We start from the raw sequence: 20,250 nt of genomic DNA, 5'->3' as shown, positions 1-20,250 counted from the left end.
CTCAGGCGCGCCGCCGGCGGCGGAGAGCTGCGCGTCTCCGTCACATGACCGCAGTCTTGTGACTGGCCGAGCTGGGGAAGCCGATTCCTGCACAGAGTTGGCTACAGAGTTGCGGGGAAGCCTTTCATCTGGGGGAGAAAGAGAGGATAGAAGAGCAGGGCAGAAGGAAGGGGGGAGAAAAAAGCGGTACAAAAATGTCCAGCGCTTAGGTGTCCAAGCAGCCCCCCGGGTTGGATCCGACGCGCAGAGAGCCGAGGTGGATTTCGAGTGTCGGGCAGAAGAAAGTTGTCGCTGTGCAGGCGGGTGTTGATCTAACTTTCGCTTTTCTTTTTATTTTCCCTCCCCGCCGTTCTGTTCTTCTACGATTTTTTTTCATTGTTCCTTAAAAAAAAACACACGCACATTTGTTTTGGAGGAAGAGGAGTAGGAGGAGGAAGAGGAGGGGGCAGTTTCGTGCGCTTTTCTCGGGGACATCAGAGGCGGAAACTCGGCGAGTCCAGCGTGCGGCTCGTTGGGGAGAGAGAGAGAGAGAGAGGGAGGAGGGCGAGAAGAGGAAAGCGAGGACGGCCAGACGTCGGACATGGACAGCAAGCCTCTCCTGCAGGACAGACCCCCAGCCTATAACGCGGTGCCGGGGGCTTACGAGTACAGGCAGCCGCACAACTACGGCGCGATTCCGCCGCCTGCCGGCTTCCAGCAGCAGCCGCCGCCGCCCTACCAGTTCCCCGACGGCCGAGGCAAGTGGCTTTCTCTCCGCCTGGCGCCGCTCTGCCGGCCGGGCGCGTCCGCCCGCTGGACGTGTCTCCCGCTTCCGAAACGCAGCTCGTTAGATTTGTGGGTCGCAGCCGATGCGCGCCGACACGGGGAGCCGGGGGCGAGTTTGTTGCCGTTTTCTGGATGCGTGGTGGCTACATATTCGCACCCATAAAGAGGTCAAGGCTTCTTCTTATCGGTTATCTTCGGGTCTTGTCAAAGCGCTCTCTCTCTCTCTCTCTTTCCTGGCTCTGCCACAGTCTTGGGGCAATCGGTAGGAAACGGTTTTCCCGGAAACCCGCACTGGAAAAATTCTGAAAAACCTGGGAAGCGCGGTGTCAAGGGAGCTGTTACCCCTGCAGTCCCGTCTCCTTTGCTCCCGAGGGGGGTGGCGGGGTCGCCCTGGACAGCGGGCTCGGAGCTCCAGTTGCCCCGGCTGGCACGCACGAGCTGCGGGGGGGTTCCGGTCATGAGCCGGGAGCACGCGCTGCCGCGACCCGACCCGGATTATTCCGGCGCGCGGTGTCCTCCTGACGGATCTGGGGGGAAAAACATCATCGTGCCTCCTGCCCCCCCCCGCAGCCGCCGCGCTGAGCTCGCCGTTTGTTTTGTTTTAAGTCTTTGCCGTGACATCCTTTCTAATAGTGTATTTCTAAAACTTTTCTTTCTTCAGTCGTGAAGTCGGCAGTCGACTTCAACCCGTTGTCTTTGTGATAAAGGCACACAAACGTCTTTTCGTACACAAGCGTGTCTTACCGTTGGCGAGGAGGGAACATGGCTGCACGCCAGAGCAGCTGGCCGGTGTGGTGATGGAGGAGCTCCTCTCCTGCCAGTTACAGGTGGCACTCGGACAGCCCCGCGGTGGGCCGGTGGGCCGGCCGGCATCGCCATGGTTACGCACTGGGGGAGAGGGCTCCAGGCGTTCCTCAGCCCGCCTGCAGGCTGCGTGTGCCCACACGGTCTAATAATACTCCGGCGCTTATGACAGTGATGCAACACCCACACCACCAGTCCACGGTCCAGGACTCCAGCTCTGCTGCTGGCCCAGGTGACAGCTCTTCCCAGTGCCGGGGGCTCTCGGAAGGGTTGCGTTTTCATCTTCCAGGGGACTTGGAGGAAGACCCCCGCTCCCAGCTGTGTAACCTGGGCACGGAGGTGGCCGCTCGCTGCTTGCGAGCAAAGTGGCGGATGCGTAGCTCAGCTCGGGCCTCTGACTGGGATTTCTCTCCCTTCTCCTTCCCCAGCAGGATATCCGCAGCAGCCTCCCTCACAGCTGCCACCTGTTGGCCAGCAACCAAACTACCCCAACACGTACACCATTATCCAGCCCTCTGTGGTGGTGGTAGGGGGCTGCCCAGCCTGCAGGTAAGACAGACCTGTTTCTCTCTCTCTCTCTCCCTGCAGAAGGTGATCTACTGCGGTGTGACCATGTGATCTGTTAGGCTGCCTGCCAGGGCTGGAGTTAGCATTGCACTGCTTCCTGCCAGCTTACAGATCGCAGGGCGCTGGGGGCTGGAGGTGACCTGTCTGTAGTCCTTCACACACACACACACACACGAGGATGTCTTGCTCCACAAGGGCCTCTTGTGGAGCTCGGCCTGCTCGAGGAACGCCCAGGATGTGTGTGCAGTTCTGAGAAACGGTGTGTGTTTCCAGTTGCGGTTGTCAGCGGTTTGGAAGAGAGCAGGTTGTGTGTTGCCCTGGTGGAGTGTGGCAGACCAGAGACCCGCTGCTAAGCCACGCGGTTTCTTTCGTCCCTCGCGAGGCTCTGTGGGGGACAGTGTCCGGAAGGCAGCCTGTGAGAAGGGGACGGCTGAAGGGAAGTAACAGGGGACAGAGGAGGAATCAGGGGAAAGTGGACAGGAACAGTGTGGATGGATCAGACAGGTATCGCAGACGGTTCAACAGGTCAATAGGACACATGAGGGAAACGGAGGGGCTCTGTTAAATGGTAAAGAACAGAATCCAGTTGAAGGAAAGGAGTAGTTCTGGTGGGAAAGGACAGTGGGGAGGCCGAGGGAAATGGAGAGGAGGCTGAAAGAGCTTCCAGGCAGGCCAGTAAAAGAGCTCAAACCTACCTGGGACAATAATGGAGAACTTCTAGACAAAGAGAGGGAAATGGCCGACGTACTGGTGGGGCATTTCGCTTGTTCACTAAGGAGGATGACGTTTCCGTTATTAACTAGTAGAAAAAGGGAAGTGCTTCAGGCACAACGAGGATTAGTACACCCTGGGAGCCCGGTGATATCTTATCAACAGTACAGACACATTACTCATAACCCAGGGATGCAGGTCTGGCCACAGGCGCTCAGGATGGCGTGTGGCGCCTATGGCCCAGTAAATGTCAAACCCCATCAGTAGGCTTTTAGGGCACTGTCCTTGTTCAGACAGAATTGCTTAACGACAACAGCACAGATAAGTGGTGAGCGCTCAGACTGGAGTGAGATAATTGGTGGAGTACCAGAGGGATCTGTTCTAGAACAGCAGCCGTTCCCAATTTATACCGGTGATCTAGATTCTGGTGTAGCTGGTCAACCAGCCAAGGCTGCAGATGTTCTCAGATGAGGAGGGTGTGCACGTACAGCATAAACTACAGAAACACAATGGGGGAAAAAGCTGAGAAGAGGCTACTTATGGAAAAAGTCTCAGTGTTCATGTTGACGCATCGTTTCGCGTCATCACTACATGTTGAGTTCATTGGGAAACTGAAAACAGGAAGCGCTTCTTTACCTCAAGGGTGGTGGGAGTCTGGAGCAAGATACCCTGACTTCCTTCAAGAAACCGCCGGATGTGATGTTGGGCCTACAGGCTACTAACGACTCATCATGCCAGATGGGTCAAATGGCTCCTCTCATTTGCAGATATTCTTTTCTTAATATACTGAATCCACACAACTCCACCAGCTCAGAACTGTAGTTCAGGAAAAGTATGGAAGATGTAGTTGTGAAGCTCTAAAGTCCGATCGTTTTTAAAGGAAAGTGTTTGGTTTCACACGGCTGACGACCGGAGGAGAAACTTGAGTGGCTGAATCACAGGGCTCTGGTCAGAGGACGTGCTTTTCTTTCTGCTGCTGTGGCACGCACGACTTCCCTGTTTTTCATGTGACTTGCCGCAAGTTGCTGTGAATCTCCAGACTTGGCTGAAGTCATGTTGCCTACCAGGAATCCCCAAGAAGGGTTTTCTGGGTGTTTTATTTCCAGATATGCCCTGACTAATCAATACTTGTTTTTTTATTGTGTGCTACAGATGGAAAAAGCCAAGATTGCTGCTCTTGGCTTTGTCGAGTTTGTGATCAGGAAATACCAAATCCAGCTGCTTGTCTCGGCTTGTTTCCCTTGTTTCACTGACACTAGCCCTTAACGTCGTGTTGTTTCACTGTTCTGAAGTCTTCTGTTGGCTTTACTTGGTTAATGCCTTTTGAGTATTATGAATTGTTGAATCAAGTCTTCTCTGTTTGAGACTATGAAGATTCATTTCTTTTAACCTGCCAGAGCAGGAGTCTTCCCGAGTCCAGCAGTGAATCCTACAGCAGCATTATCTCTTGTTGTATGAGTGTGCCCTAAGTTGTATACAGTATTTTGACAGGCACTTGCTAGTGCATTATGTCAATTTGTAGTCCCGTGATTTAAATTCTGTGCTTTTAACTACATATCCCAATACTGTCTCTTGTTTTACTGCTTCCCTGTGGAAGTCCTAGTATAGATCCTAGGGTTACTCCACTAATTCCATCGCCCCAGTTGGAGAATTGGTAGCGCCAGGTGAAATTTGCAATGTACTTTGTGTTGCGAGATGCAGTGGATTCTGTTTGCCAGTGTTGCGTTTCTTCTGTTCTCTCACGGTGTGGAAGCTTGAGGAGCAAAGCAGTTGAAGACAAACGTTATTCTTTTTGTCCTTTTCATGGACACTGAAGGAAAAAGAAGTTGTATGTGTGTGCAATCCAGGTGCCTTCTTAATAAAAACCAGCTGTACAAAATAATTGAAGGACTGAGTCCATGAAGGTAGCATGTACACCCCTTACTGTATACTTTCTCCCATCTGTGTATTTAAAATGCATGCATTGTCTTAAATGCCTACCACCAGCCATTTCAGATTTCCTCATAAAACTGAACAATTACAGAGAAATCAACATTACTACAATAAAATGTTGTGTTTTTTTTATACACTACCATGGTGTCTGCTGTCAGTGGGCTATGCCACACCTGCTGTGCCTTTCCTAAATCCATGTCCTTCCCGGAAGCAAGGGTGGAACTGATCTCCTGCTCTGTACCCCCCAATTCAGGAATGCAACAGTAATAAAGACCGACCCTGGAGACTGAGGTGGGCTTCATGGTAAGAGAGGGTATCGTGTATCTAACGTGCTGGTTGTTCTTTCGCGCAGAGTCGGGGTGCTGGAGGACGACTTCACCTGCCTGGGCATCATGTGTGCCATTATCTTCTTCCCCATTGGCATCCTCTTCTGCCTCGCCCTGCGCCAGAGGAGGTGCCCCAACTGCGGGGCCACCTTCGGTTAGAGGGATCAAACCGGGGCTCATCTCCAGGCCTCTGCTCTTCTGTTGCATTTCCCCCCCAAGTATTCTCACTTGCACGTCAGTAAAAGCCGTGCAGTTCCTGCCGAAGATATCGACTCTCCAGGTTATAACGGCAAGCGATTAAAGAATTGAACATGTGAACAATTCACATGCATGACATGATTGATCAAGTGATTATCTGTTTTAATTAATGTGTGTATGCCGTCCTGAAATCCTTTTTCTGTTCATCGGTCAGTCAGTCAGTCAGTCAGTGGTGCCTTCCAAAACAAAACAAAAAAAAGCTCCCAGATACAAAATTGAAATTATTACAAATATATGAAAAGTGGTTCTGCTTAACAATGATTACCCACTGTCCTTTGGTTTGCGGGAGAATAGTTCATTTGCAGCCAGGAGAAGAGATTGGCTTTTGAAGTGGAAAGGAAAGCGATTGCGGCTTCCGACCACACCGTTGGCGAACGGTAGACGTTCTGGCGATGGTCACTGTGTAATATGGACACATTCATCTCCTTTATCTCTGCAGGGCTGTGCCTCTTCCCTGAGTTAAGTGCTTGAGAATCAGTGTTCTGCCTGTGTCTTTCTGGATTAAACCAGGAATCTGACGACGGGTTCTGCCCTGTACTTTGCTTCTTGACGCAATTGAACTGTAATACAATTGCAAGTACCCTTGTCTGTCTCGGCAGCCTAGGTACGAGGCCATTGGCGGTTTCCCTATTAAAAGGCTGGTTGACTTTTAATACCTGCAGCAGATGTCTTGCCATCAGTATGCAGTGTATCTTTTCTGGAAGGCAAAGTAGGTCCTTTTCCTGTTGCTGGAGATGAGTCTTGATCAGCCAGTGCTGTCTAGGAAAGTTAGTTAGCAGAGAGAGAGAGAAAGAGAATAGGGGCAGTGCTCAGTGAGCAGGATTGATCAAAAGCTTTGTGTAGTTTTTCAGGTAATGCTAATTGTTAAAGCTTTAAAATTCAATTTGGATGCATTGTTATTTTGAACCACTTTGGACTTGAACCTTTGGAACCTTTTCCTTTGTCCCCTGCTTCGTGTTCCACAGACCAACCTGACAAGTTTGCACTTAGATGAGGAAACTTTTTTTTTTTATAAAACCAGAGTAGTTTTTTAATAGCTGACATCTGGTCTGGGGCCATATTATACTGTACCTGCACTGTTTTTAGTACATAAAGGACACCTTTTGTAAAATCCAGGCAGTTTTGTAAAGGGTCGTTGTCTACCTTCAAGAAAATGTTTGCGTCCTTAATGACCCTTAGCCATGTGGAGTTGTGCACAATTCTTTTTGCACTTAAATTTGGTAACCTGACTTGTCAGATCAGGGGCGTTTCTTAGTATCCCTTAACTACTGGACCATCGTTTCTCCTCAGATCCAAGACAATCACTGTGTTTTCCCACTGTGCTATGCTAAGAATCTGGTTCTCTGTGTAGCAGCTAATGACGGGAATGGATGAGAAGACATGCTTTATTGCGTCGTCTGTAACTTGTACCTTAAGATGTAATTGTTAATGCTTCAGGGCTGTTTGCTTTGCTTTGAAGCTCACTACTCTTGCTTTCACAAATGAGGAAAAACTTTTATATTGGAAAATAATTGTAAATAAAGGTATATGAGCATCAGCAGTGCTGTGGAGTGAATCTGAACACAACATGAATGCTTGCTCTCCTGCTTGGAGCCACAGGCTTGCGTTGTAACAGAGGAACCCTCTTCCTTGCCTGTCTTAGCACTCGCAATCCAGCAACAGAGCTGACCCCAGCTTCTAGCAAACACACATGGACATAGAAACCCCCTGCTTCATCAGAAAGCTTTTATTCTGGAACAATGAAGGAAAAGTGGCCATAGCCAGATCATCGAACAACATTCTCACTTCAACCCTATTAAATATATTATTGCAGTTCACACTGACACTTAATTTTCCCAAGAGTTTTGGGATCTTCATTGAGACACAGGAAAGCAAAGCAACAGAATCTACATCAGCGGTTTAAAATATACTTTTGTTATTTAAACAATATAAAAAAATGAAAAGCATTCTATTGTATGAGGAAAAATCACTAGCCAAGTGTAGCTCCTCTACCTCATTTTCTCTCAAAATAAAACGCCTATGCAAGAAACAGAATGTTTCCGTTTCTGGGATTCTCACACAGCTTGTTGGCCTTTGGACTTGAATGCATTTACCAGCCAACCATCAAAGCTCAGTCACAAAAACAGGCTCCATCAGAAATGTAGCAGGGAAAAAAACAAAACCAGAAAAGGCAAATCTACACTTCTCATTTGGGTCTGAGAGTTGACATGGATCCACCTGCAGACACAGTATTCGGTCCTATCACTTTGTGTTCTGTATTTCCAGTGGGAGAAAGGGAGAAGGAATGCTGTTTGGGGGAAAAATATCACAAGGAAGAGAGTCTCTTAAGGCAAAGTTTGTTTTAATCGCAAAAGCCTCATTATAAACTGGGAGACATTAGAAACTTAAGCTTTGGAACCACTAGTGTTTGTTGGTCTTAATGCCTCCCATTATACAAAGCTACAGGGGGTAATGAACTATCAGAAGTGTGAACGAGGACTGGAGCTGAATAATGTTTCTTGAAGTCTAAGGGAATAAAACATTTTACGGTGTTCGTTATGTAGCAGCCCCCACAGAAACCTTCCACATGTCACCTGTAGGTGGCACTCTTCATTAGGCAAACGTCTTTGGTAAAATCTGTTGTAACGCGTATTTCCACAAGGCATATCTGTCCCAATCCGAAATACTCAAGTGTAAGGAACTGCTTAAGGACTGTGGCAGCGCCCAAGCATCTTACTAAAAACATCAAGACAACATCCTCCTGAATGAACTTTTAAGAACATAAACTTTTTATATCCTAAATATTATATTTACATTTATGCAAAAAAATAATTCCATATCCCATACAGCATATTCTGTCTAGCATACTATGGCAAATAAAGACTTTTTTAACAAGCAAAAAAAAATATATGGTCTACTCCGTCTTCAAGTACACTCATACGATGACAGGTGTTTTTTTCAACTTTCTCCAAAGAAATAAAATGTACAAGTCTGATGCAACACCCTGTCCGGACCTCTGTCCGCGAGTCATGATCCTATACCTGTGTACAGTTATTCACAACAACAAAACAAAAAAGCTCTTAAAAATATAGCTCTGGCTCCGTTTCACACCGCCACACGCAGGCCCTCTGTCCTCGGGTGTCGCGGTGCGAGAGGGCCCCGCAGGCTCCGGTTGTGGGAGAGCTCACACCCGACAGCAGGGGAGCCCCACGCCGTGGGGATACAGGCTCCCCGCGCCTTCAGATGATGGGGGCCGACCTGTCGTTGGTGACAGTGGGCCGCAGCTTGACGGTGGTAAATGGGTTACCCCCCCTGTGGAGAGAAGACCCCTCGTGAGCAGTCCAGCCTCACTGATCCCCCCCCCCCCAGCAGCTCCAGGCTGTACACTCACCCCAGGAAAGGCAGCTTCGGGATGCCGTTGGGTTCAGACACCTGCAACACAGCACGAGACGGGTCATCAGCACCGCAGCCCACGTTCCTGCGGACGGGTAACGTCACCAGGAGCCCCATGGGCCTCAGGGCTAAGGCCTGTCCCTGGATGGCCTGCAGCCCAGCACACTGCGGGCTGGGGCAGGCCGGGCACCACCAAACACGAGCGGCGACTCCTCGCGTGTCCCGGGACCTGGCCCGAGCTGGTCTGAGGCTGGCCGGACTCACAGGACCTCCCCACAAGGGCAGGGGAAAGCCTGCAGCAGGAGCTCAGCTCAGCTCCCTCTCTCTCCTCCGAACTGCTCTGCTCTTGCTTTTCTTCCCTCGTTCCTGCACCCTGCATCTTCCTTACACTTACAATTCGAGGTATACTTACAGCACATCATAAGAGCAAAAGCATTTATAAGACGTTCTTTGTTCTCTGCGCAATAAAACTGCTTAATGATGGCATTTAATGTATTCCACCCACTTCTAATTCATTTATTCATCATGGCATGTACTGTTGTGATGATTCTCCAACCACTATTTGATTTTATGCAACTTAAGTGATTTTTAAGTTATGCTTTTATGCGTGTTCAATGTTGAATGTGCTTTTTATATGATGGTGTTGAACCATCAGCCCATCTATCTGCTACACTGCTTCACAGAGAATGAGATATTTTGCTCATGTCTGGGCTGCTCCTGCCAGTAAGCTGTGGGTCATGTGGCAGTGTCTCTGCATGCCAGTCACAGGAAATGCAGAGATGGGCCCACATTCCTTCAGGACATCCCAGATCACTGCATATCATCATTCAGGAATCTAAAACTTCTTGAAATACTCGTTCATTTAATCTGAACTGTTAAAGTACCTCCGATGATCACTTCAAATACAAAATGACAAAGTACTTAAATTTCCATCATTATTTTTGCCCTTCTTGCCCTGCTGTTACCAATTTGAATTAAAATAGATCATAATAACAACTTTATTTTATATTGCACCTTTAAATGTAGCTTCTCAAAGCATTTTATGGTAAGAAAAACGAGGAGTCCATGATTAACTTGTTAAAAAAAACTTCTTCATAAGCTTGTTTAATTTTTAGAACGTTTATCAATCCAGTAGGTCGCAAAATACTATAAATCAAGAAAGATTTCAAATAGATGGCGTTTGGTTACTTGTAGCAGATTAATCCCTAGGTCTCCTTCAGCTTTTTTAAGAAAGCAGCCAGGATACTAGCTTTAACAACAAGTAGTAAATAGGTGTTATCTGTTTTCGGTTCTAAATGCTCTTCCCCTTAATTTAAATGACTGCCCCCTGATCATTTCGGAAACGTTTGTCCTCAAGACTGTATAATTAGGTCACCAGTTGTTCAGGCTCCATCACACCAGGATATCGAGCATCTATTATTAGGAGGATGAAATGCTAGAAGAGAAGAGGTTCATGTATTCTGCGACACCAGTCACTGGAATCCCAACGCAAGATTACTTCCACCAAGTGTACCACGCAACACCTGGAATCATGAAGCCAAAACCGAACAATGGAAGGGGCAAACACGTTTTTTTAAAAAAAAAACAAGTAACAGTCTTTACCGATAAACATGAATACAGGTATCAACACTATTAGTTAATAATGGAAGGCATGAAAAGTGATTTAATATGACGGCCAGACTGTGACCAGTCCACCAGTAGAGGGCAGGCTTTGCCAGGGAGTGACAGGACGTCGGGGCCGGTGTTGAGCGTTAACTCCAGGGATATCCAGAGTCTGGTTCTGAGAGCCAGAGAGCAGAGTCACCTTGGGAGAGGACAGGCTCCTGGGAGCTGTGCCCAGCACCTTTTCTCCACGAGACCATATTTCTCACAACCTGCGCAGCAGCAATTATCGCTGAGGGACACTTTAATCTTTCCAACGCGCCAGCCCTGCAGCCAGAATGCAGCGCCAGCTGTTTAGGACTGTGCTGTATCACACCTCACTGTCCTCACAAGTACTGCAAGTGGAATAAAAATAATTATGCCCTGCTAGCACAGTAATAAACCCATCCAAGGAAGCACTTCAATAACACAGAATGAACTGTCCAGACCAAAGCAGCACAGAGCATCTCCAGTCCCCTCCTTCTTGCCTCTTCACCGGCAGGAGCAGCCATTGGACACCTCCAAGGCAGACGGAGTAGTAGTAGCACATGTGCTCTGCAGGACTCTTTTCCAAATGCCTTGGGAGGGGGACAGGTTAAAGCTAACCTTCTCCTGCCCACACAGAACCCCTGTGATGTCCCGTTCCCCGCCCCCTGCAGAGACACGCTGCTCCCAGGCCATTAAGGAGCTTCTACAAGCTGGGCGCCCCGTTTTCAACGCGGACACCAAGCTGGCCTCTTGCAATAGCTGTGATATAACAGGCTGTCGGAGAACCGACACAGAGAAGCGGACGGACACCTCAGGGGGCCGCAGTTAACGCCACAGACGAGCCACTGAAATCCTGCACTCCTCTGTACCACAGCCGCAGGTGTGGCTCCCACACACTGCAGAGTAACTGATTCATCAGCTTTTCATAGTAACACGCAAGTCCTTTTCATGCATAAAGAAACATTCTTATGAATAGGGCCATTTAGCACACTGTTCTGGCTAAACTCCTCTTTTGGTTTGCCAAGTTCGACCTCCCTCAGCTTCTCCCTTCTCTCCCTGCGCTACTGCCTGGCAACTAGAGCTGCCACATGCCCCCTTTCTGGCTGTGATCAAACGCCAGTGGATTGCTTGGGATGAAAAAGGAATAATTATTTATTGATTTCAATAAAGATGTTAATGCAACAAGATCCTACCTCAGGAATGCTATTAACGGGTAAACTACAATTGCATTAACCCATATAACTGTGCCTGCAATGAGACAGGCTGTCGCAAGGTGAACTATGGGATGAATGGCCCCCCAGCACTCTGCACCATGCTGATATCGAGATAAAGAGGCGCTCATTAGCACAGCATGCTTTCATTAGAAAACATGACTCAGCCCCTTGACTGAGTATTCAGATGCAGCTCTCTCTACACCAGAATGATGAGCAAATAAATACACAACGTGAACTAATCTAATCAAGCCCAATCCACCTGGGAATCCACAGGGAAGGCAGCCCAGTCTGCAACTGAACCCAGGACCCGGCAGCTATGCGGAAGCGCTGACCTCCACACCACCAAAGCATGCAACACTACTATATAAAGAAGTGAGAGTTTTCAAATTGGGGAAAAAAATATTTTTTGTATTTTGTCCAACTGTTTCTCAGGTGAAGGATCAGACTCGATCTTTGAAGTTAGGCAAAGTTGTTTTTCAATTCTTTACCACAAACTGCAGCCCAGAGCGGAGTCCTGCATTGTGTATAACCGCACAGATCACAGCCTGAAAAAGGAAAACGAAAGGCACAGCTCTATGGCTCCCCAGCACTGGGCTGCTTTACCTGCAACAGGAGAACTTGATCTTTGATCTAGAGGGCACACAGGCACCGACAGGAAGGATTAACTTTCTTTTCTTTTCACATTCTACCTCCCATTATGTTCTTTAAAGCTCCTGAACGTACAGTACACACGTCTGTGCCCCCAAGAAAGTCTTGACAGGTACTCTGAATTTCCCGAATGCCAACTAGCCATTACGCCACAGAGCAGAACTCTCACTGGTTCAAGGGCAGGAACTCGGAGGTTTCAAGTTCACCAGGGCTGTAATGCCAGAGCACGAGGAAGCCAGGCCCCGGATATGCAGAGTGACGTCACCTTTCTTTTGTTACACAAGTTGAAAAGCAGGCTGTTCGCCAGAGAGAACAGGAGCATTCTGGGATCATCAATATTTCACAGGCTGCTGTGGAGGGGAGGGGTGGCAGACATGGGGTTGCAGAGTGAGGGCATGTGTGTTTGTGTCTTGTTACAAGGCTTAGCACTGACTTTCTAGGAAACTGTGACTTAGTGTAGATCACACAGCCAATATTCAATCTCTCCCGCTGCGCATTACAGTAATACAGAGGAAGGACATTGCACTTTCTCTGATTATACCTCCTGCTGTGAAAGATTAACTCCAGCAAACAGGCCATCAGATAAAGCCATGTTTAGCTAAAAAGCAAGCAAGGAAGGTATCCTTAAGTATTTTAAAGTCTAAGTTCTATGCAAGTCAGAAATGCTACACTTCACTAGAATGTAACACCATTGAATTCTGGGATCTTGAGTGCTGTATAGAATTTCTAAAAAATGGTCAGAGGGCTTCTGACCTTGAAGCTTAGCAAAGCTTCAGATTCTCAAATAGTAAAGAAACGTATTCGCCTGTGCACGTTTTCAATTAATTGCATCGCCTTTTTCCACTGCGTGATACAAAATGGCTGTATCACATCAACAGCTCTAGAACTTTTCACGGTGAAGATTACATGACAACAAGGCCCTGCTGTGAACTGTACCTGGAAAGGACTGCAGCTTGTGTTTATTAGTTACACTCTAGCCACATTGTACAAAGTGTGCATATAAGATGTACAGAGTACGTTTCGTAATAATAATATTCATAATACTTTATTACCCTTACAGGAATTTGCCTTGCATTGCAGACAAAACACCACAAACACAAAAAGCAAACACAGGATTGTTGGTCAGGTGTAACCCTCACCCTTATCACTTGGCAAAGAGGAGGTTTTTACAGCTCCCTGCCTCAGGAAGGCTGGAAGTATTGCTAAAGATACTTTTCTCCTCTGCTCAGCGCTACAGGAGCATAAAGGCACAGACTTCCAGATTCAGAGACAGTTACTTCCCACAGGCTGTCAGATTACAGCACTCTACCCCTTCCACGGGCTCACAGTCATGTGTTTTTCTCACACTGCTTGTCCGACCATTTTTTTTTAAACTGTATGTTATTTAACTTGTTGTTGTTGTTGCTGCTGCTGCTGTTCTGTGTTTATGTTTCTGGCGCTTCCTTAATGTCTTTGTATCACACATGCAAATAAGCATTTCACTGCACTTGTGCAGATGACAAATACACTGACCTGAACTGAAGGGTGGCCTTTTGTGCATAACAGTAACCGAGAATAGGAAGGAAGGGCTGTATGTTGTGAATTCTTACCAGAAAGGTCCTCCCAACTAGATTTAAAAGGCCCCAAGCAGGTTATTCGGAGGAGCCCAACTTGACCAAGGGGCGCAGCTGGCCTAGTACTCACCGTGTGCGCGGGGGAAGACTGGGTGCTCTTGAACGGAGCCGTCCTCGTTGGCGAAGAGTCGTTGTAATCTGGGGGCGGCAGAACCATGGCACCTCGGTCCTGGTCCGCCAGGTTGGCCACACTGACGCTGCGAGCTGGCGTCACGCTGCTGGGGAGGAGAAAACACATCGCAGGAACTCATGAACCCCGGACAGTGCAGCCAGACCCGAGCCTGACTCTTGTCCTCGAACCCCAGACAGTGCAGCCAGACCCAAGCCTGACTCTTGTCCTCGAAACCCAGACAGTGCAGAGCCAGACACAAGCCTGACTTTCTGTGCTACAGCTGGTCCTGCACTTTCTCATCATAGCAACTGATCACTAACTGCTGCCAGAACACAGTGCACCTGAACCAAGAAAAGCACATCAGACACCAGTGACCTCAGTTGTGCTGCAATACGCCACAGAGCACACAGTCAGATAGACAGCATTCCATAGCTAATGTCCATGTGGGACTTTTTCATTACTCTCCTGGATCGTACTGAAACATTACATATACTGTACTATACATGATATTAGCCTGAATCCACACACAGTTTAAATTACAAGAACAACTGCCAGTCCCCCCAAAATTAAATATCCTCAAAGGAATGGCTCCTTTAGTCCCATAAATAGCAGCAGCTGTTGATATAACAGAAAGGATGTGTTTTAGGCGAGAATGTCTTTAGCTTTTGGAATAAGCAACCTTTGACAACTTTGCAACTTTTCCCCCAAATCCATGCATCCCTGAGAGAAATATCAAATTTTGTAAACTTCCAAGCAGACCCTCAACCATAACAAAATTATTGTAAATGTTAACAGTAGGTTACATTGCCCTTTCCTACAAAACCTGTTTAAGGTAGCTGTATTTTTCACTTGTATTTTGTTTTCTATTGAACGTCCCACAGCAGAAATAACAGCATTGCTTGGTGTACCGAGTGCATTTCTAAGAACAACACATACATGTATACAAATTACATTTTCTTGAGAGGAACATAAACATCTGTATGTAAAGGAAGCTCATTGTAATGACATGAAAGTGGCTGTACTGTATGTTTGTGAGCTATTTAACCAAAATAAATCAGTCTTTCACATTTTTCCTTGAAAAGAGATCGTCGAAGAGTCGATAAGAAACAGGAGAGTGCATGTGGGCTCCACACTTGTGCCCACATTGTGTACGACGAAGACCAGTGGCAGAAGTACGTCAGGAGGGTTAACCAAGTGTCAGCTTACTTAGAACATTCTTTCCAGGCGACTGTGGTGGAAAGCAGCTTTCATAAGTGCATGCAAAGCAAACACTTCCAGGGGTCTGTTTCAAACTTTCTTGTTTGACGCTTTTAACCTTCTGACCCTTGAAGTTTCCATTTCCACATTAAGTGGTCATTTCTGAATTCAAGGTGAACCGCAGGATAGTGAGGCTGAATAAGAGCAGCATTCTGAAATCATACTCGGAGCAAGAGCTTTCTTTCAATTGCAGGTGCACTACAAACTGTTGTTTTTTTATACTCTAAACATTTAACCTGACCAAAACCATTAAAACTATCAGCATGAGATATCCCCACTTTTGCCTCACTGCGATTGCCAATAGCAAAAGATGTGTTAACCCTAGTTCTGTCTTCATCTTAAGGCACAAACTGTAGGCTTGGTGCCTTTCCCACTGTAGTTTTGATCAGATTACCTGTTATTTTCCAACAATACTTTCTTCTAATTTTAATGATGTCCAATCAGGTGTAATCCGCTATAATAATCAAAGCTATTTCCCCACAAGGGGAAGCTATCAGCAATCAGTCACCTGAACGTCACTTTTTAGACGGAGTCCAGGCAATGTTGAACCTAAGGTGAGTGAATATTTATTCTGGAATGTGGAAATATAAAAAAAAAACAGATTCTGAAAAACGGAAGCACTTGCTTTCAACTTAGTAATGACGCCAAGAATGATTTAATATTTTTTCTTTGATGTGGCACCTAATAATTGGTCACTGCGTCTAGATAACGAAGAAAAAGAGACATCAGTCCTTCAGCAATGCACATGCAGACGTAAGGAAATTGCACAGCTTGCGAAGCAGATGATGGCATTCATTTCCAGGAGCTCTGAGCAGTTATTGACTGGGAGGGCTGGACCTGACAGCTGCCTTGGACTGTATCCACTTTATTCACTGTGAACCTTGATCTCCCACCACCTTACTGAAACACACTCTTCCATCTCTTTTATTTTGTTTTCCCATTGCCTGGATCCTGGCGCTGGGATACAACAAGGAGCAAGCAAGTTCTCTCTGCCTGCAGAATCATAACCTGGAAAACTGGCCTCAGGGTGCCGGGACACCCCAGTTACTTCAGTGGTATAACTTAATTTGCTCCCCAGGGAGGGTTTTTCTTTTGTTTTCCTCTCCACTGTGCCCACATTCATTGATCCATCGATCGATCGATTACCTGCTGCTCCCCAGCGGTTCGATGTAAGGCCGGCAGTATGAGGACGGGAACCAGCCCCTCCTGTAAAAGAGACAGATCACAGCAGGTATTAGACTGACGTGCCTTGATAACAGCAGAACAAAACAAAAAAAGGTGACAGATGACAAACATTACACTCCGCGGAGCCAAACCATACCGGTCTTTACGGAAAGGAGGGTCTCTATACTGGGCGTAGGGCAGTCTAAGTAAAGGAGAGTGAGTGTGTGCAGCCCACATGAGTGCATGCAGGTCCCCCAGCTTGTACGTGGCGAAGAGTTCCTGCAGAAATACTGTCCATGGAACCGTCATGAACACAACACGTCTCTCAGCTGGTCCGCTGTTGACACTGCAGGGCCATTAGAGACCCACAATCACCTGCACAGAACCCCCCTCAATGTTGTGGTCATTGCAAAAACACAGGTGTAGCATCAGCAGCACAGGGAGAATACAAACCCAACGGACATAATATCTATATAAAACCAACGGCCAGTGCTATATTCCCAGAGGATGGAGAATTATGTAGGAATTTGTAAACATTTGTGCTGACAGAAAAGAATGTGGAAAGAGAGCCATTTTCTTTTTCACACTTTTTTCCAAACTTTATCCACATAAGAACAAAGATTTTAAAAATGAGAGAAGGCTTTTTTACCCATCTAGCCTTTGTGGGAGTTTAGCAGTGAAGTGGAAAGAGGTGCACCTTAAAATATGGATATTAACATCCTGTTCAAGCTTTTAAGAGCATGAACCCTGGTTTACTGACCAGGACAAATCTAAGAAATGTCACAGGAAAGCCTTTTAGCGTAATTGCAAAGTCACTTAAAATAATTGCATTAAAAAAATAACAAATAAAACAGAAAGCTATTTCACTTGGATAGTTACTGTATCCAAACTGCAGTAACAGAGTTCCACAGGAACAAAAAAATGTCACAATGTAAAATTCAATATACTTGTGAGTGAAACTTACACTGTCCTGGCAATAAGAAGACATCATTTCACATTGCAGAATTTCAACTATTTAAAATTTTAGAGTCCAGGACTAAAGGCCAAGGTACTAATGCTGACAAACTCAACATTTCTTCCTATTGCTTAAACAGCAATATGTCAATATGTGAGGCATATTCAAAACAAATATTTTCTGGTGGTGAAAGCCATAAATTTCTGATATGTAACTGTGAACTTCTGTATTACACACAAAGTCACAAAAGTTCCCAGTTTTAATAAATGGATTGAAAAAGCTTGACAGTTCCCTACAAAATATGTAATGACAACTATAAAACATACAGTACATCTCCAAATCAGTCTGAAGACTCCAAAGAAAAACTGGTTGCTAAGAAACTGTCTCTTTTCGAGCAGATGCTGTTTACTTTGGAGGGCTGTTTGCTTCTGTGCTTTTAACAAGCCTTAACAAGCCTAACAGACTGATTCCCGCTAATGCTTCTGGAGGTATTCAATTATCATTAATCAGTGATTTCTTTTCACAAGAGTGTTCTTAGGAAACACCCCGTGCCAAACATTTAAAAATGGACAGAGTAACATTGTTTTGCAGGAATCTTATGTTACTGGTCTCCAAATGGAGAAGAACACACATTTAACCCCAGACTGGAGAGGCTTCTGCAATAATTTAATATTTTAGATAGAGTCTGCCTTTCCATACAATTAACATTTCCCTCAATTAGGGAAGCTTAAATTGAACTGGAGCACAATTTCAAAACCTGAAACAAAAATGCTCACTGCTGGACATTTGTTTTTGATGAAGCAAATTACAGACAGGTGTTGACCTTGTTCTGACAAATTGTGCACTTTATACAATATTAATATCAGCAAGGTGTTGATGCAGTGAGGAGAACTGTGCTCAAAAGAGTCATCCCATTATTTACTTTAAATGAATTATTTATACATGTATACAGCTTTCAGCAGGATGTTTACACATTATGGCGCTTTAATGAGTATTTAAATGTTTTATTAAGTCATTCTGTTTCTGAATTTCGAACTCTGAATTATCAATGCAGCTTATGTTTGGTTTCACCTCTGAATATACAGTACTTTGCAAAGGAAGCCGATATAAATAAAGTCTTAGTGAAAATTAAGGATGACAAAGTTGTTCATACTGTCAATACTGCCTATGGTTTACACCTGGTTTACACCAGTTATACCTAAAATATCCAGAAATCTTACTATATGAAATTAAAAAGAAATAAAATAACTGTTTTCCAGAAATGAACAAAGGGAAAAACATAGAGGGAGAACAGTCTTTGCTAACTCCATACAAGAATGTCTGAGACTGGGAGTAATCTACATGTGTAGGACTGCTTTGCTCCGCTTCAAGAGGAACATCTAAAAACTGTAATGCAGAACAAAGCTGGTATTGTAGCTTAAATTTCAAAGGACGTGCTCAGATGCAGCAGAAAATGCAAAATTGTTAAGCATCCTATTACAATTAACAACACTGATTTTGTTTAATCTTTTAAGATACTTGTTTAGAACCAGACACGATTGGATTCTGCTTGTGCCTGATGTTAGCCGCCACGTCCCAAGCTCTTCTACAGGATGAAGCAGCTAAGCGAGTCCTAGTTCCAGAAAGGTCCGCTGCGACTATTATAGGAGCAGAGCAGGCTGGCCCCTGTTTTTTCCAAGTTGTCTGATTTATTAATGCTGCAAAGCATCACGGCCTCTGAAATGCTGTTTTCCAAATTAAAGCACGAAAGAAAGAAAAACACATTTGCAAATGTCATTCTGCAACCCCCTTTGTGAAGCTGTCTGCCACGGCCCTCCGCCGACACCTACACATTCTCAGCCTGCTTTGTGAACAGGCAGGTGCTGCACTCTGCCTTTGCCAACACCATTAGCTGCTCTCACAGCTCCGTAATTATTTTGCTCCTTACCGGGCTGTGACAGTCATCAGTAGGCATGTCATGTCTGGCGTTTCAAGCACGTCCAGGTGAATCTCGCAGGCATACCAAGAAAGCTGAATAACTCTCACAAAAAAAAACAAGTGTTTCCCCCCTCAGGCACTTAAAACATGTAAGTGTACCTCTTTACATTTTTTTTTAATTTCACTATACATTCAAGAATCTAAAAAAAAACAAGATGTCTGGGTTGTAAGGAGAAAATGGAGCCTTTGCATCCATTGAGCCAGACACCTGCAGTCTCAGAACAGCTCTTCACCAGTATAGATGTGTTCCCAGGCAGCCCTTGCTGAGCAATCACAGCAATCAGAATGAGGGCGATGGCAGTCCGCGTCTCAGGAGGGTGAGAGAAACCGGGTTTGGGGCGGGGGAGCTGCGTCAGAGGGCGAGGTGAAAGGCTACAAGAAGGTGTTAATTCCGCAGCAGAGATCAAAGTAGAAAGAAAGAAAAAAAAAGGTTCTGGGGAGCCTTCAGGCTGCTCACACAGCCAGCAGCTTCCAAAGCCCGAAGACTGCGGTTTTTATTCAATGAGATATAACTAACGTCAGAATGAAGCAGTGTAACAGAAGGAAGACGGCGCCACAGTCGCAGGGGCAGGGACTTACTGCCTGGTCTTGTCGAGCTCCCCGTACAGCCAGCCGTCCTTCTCCTCGGGAATGAGCAGCGTGATCACGTCGCCCTCCTCGAAGCTCAGCAGCGTGTCGTTGCTGCCGGCCGTGTGCGGGAAGATGGTCCTCACCTTCGGCCGCTTGATCATGTTCAGCCCCGTGGAGACGGAGATGGACCTGGACAGGCTGCCGTCTTCGCCGCTGCTCACTGTCGCGGGCGACAACGGCACGGTTCACTCTCCGAGGCGGCGAGCAGCGGAGGTTTTCAGCAAAGTACGACGGCAAAAAAAAAACGACTGCACTTTGTGGGCCCTCAATGGCTCTACCAGTAAAATGTCAACTGATGCCGGCCTGAATCAGCCAT

General features: G+C 46.3%; 2 protein-coding genes across 5 annotated transcripts in view; one reads left to right on the top strand and one right to left on the bottom strand.

Moving 5' to 3' along the window:
• Positions 1-54: 54 nt before the first annotated feature.
• bri3 (brain protein I3) lies at positions 55-6,903 on the top strand. Of its 2 annotated transcripts, none has more exons than XM_088612150.1 (3): positions 55-737; positions 1,998-2,118; positions 5,132-6,903. In XM_088612150.1, exons 1-3 carry the CDS (start codon positions 581-583, stop codon positions 5,262-5,264), a joined length of 411 nt encoding a protein of 136 aa, XP_088468276.1. In that variant the 5' UTR covers positions 55-580; the 3' UTR covers positions 5,265-6,903. The 2 variants fall into 2 exon arrangements, with proteins under 2 accessions (XP_088468276.1, XP_088468277.1); XM_088612151.1 differs by having other exon boundaries at positions 581-737; positions 2,001-2,118.
• A 171-nt stretch (positions 6,904-7,074) lies between these two features.
• baiap2l1a (BAR/IMD domain containing adaptor protein 2 like 1a) overlaps positions 7,075-20,250 on the bottom strand; it is a 43,808-nt gene continuing 30,632 nt past the window's right edge. For 2 of the 3 annotated variants that reach the window (XM_088612145.1, XM_088612143.1), the window contains exons 10-14: positions 19,884-20,090; positions 16,355-16,414; positions 13,910-14,057; positions 8,734-8,774; positions 7,075-8,654 (exon numbers count right to left, since the gene is read on the bottom strand). In XM_088612145.1, coding sequence (XP_088468271.1) covers positions 8,582-8,654; positions 8,734-8,774; positions 13,910-14,057; positions 16,355-16,414; positions 19,884-20,090 — 529 coding nt within the window. In that variant the 3' untranslated portion in view covers positions 7,075-8,581. The remainder of the gene's footprint in view (positions 8,655-8,733; positions 8,775-13,909; positions 14,058-16,354; positions 16,415-19,883; positions 20,091-20,250) is intronic. The other variant, XM_088612144.1, reaches the window with a different exon arrangement.

This window comes from Lepisosteus platostomus, chromosome 19 (assembly GCF_059453375.1).
Source record: "Lepisosteus platostomus isolate fLepPlt1 chromosome 19, fLepPlt1.hap1, whole genome shotgun sequence".
Classification (NCBI taxonomy): Eukaryota; Metazoa; Chordata; class Actinopteri; order Semionotiformes; family Lepisosteidae; genus Lepisosteus; species Lepisosteus platostomus.
Note: the sequence above shows the minus strand (reverse complement) of the source record. Positions and strands in the feature narration are given on the sequence as shown.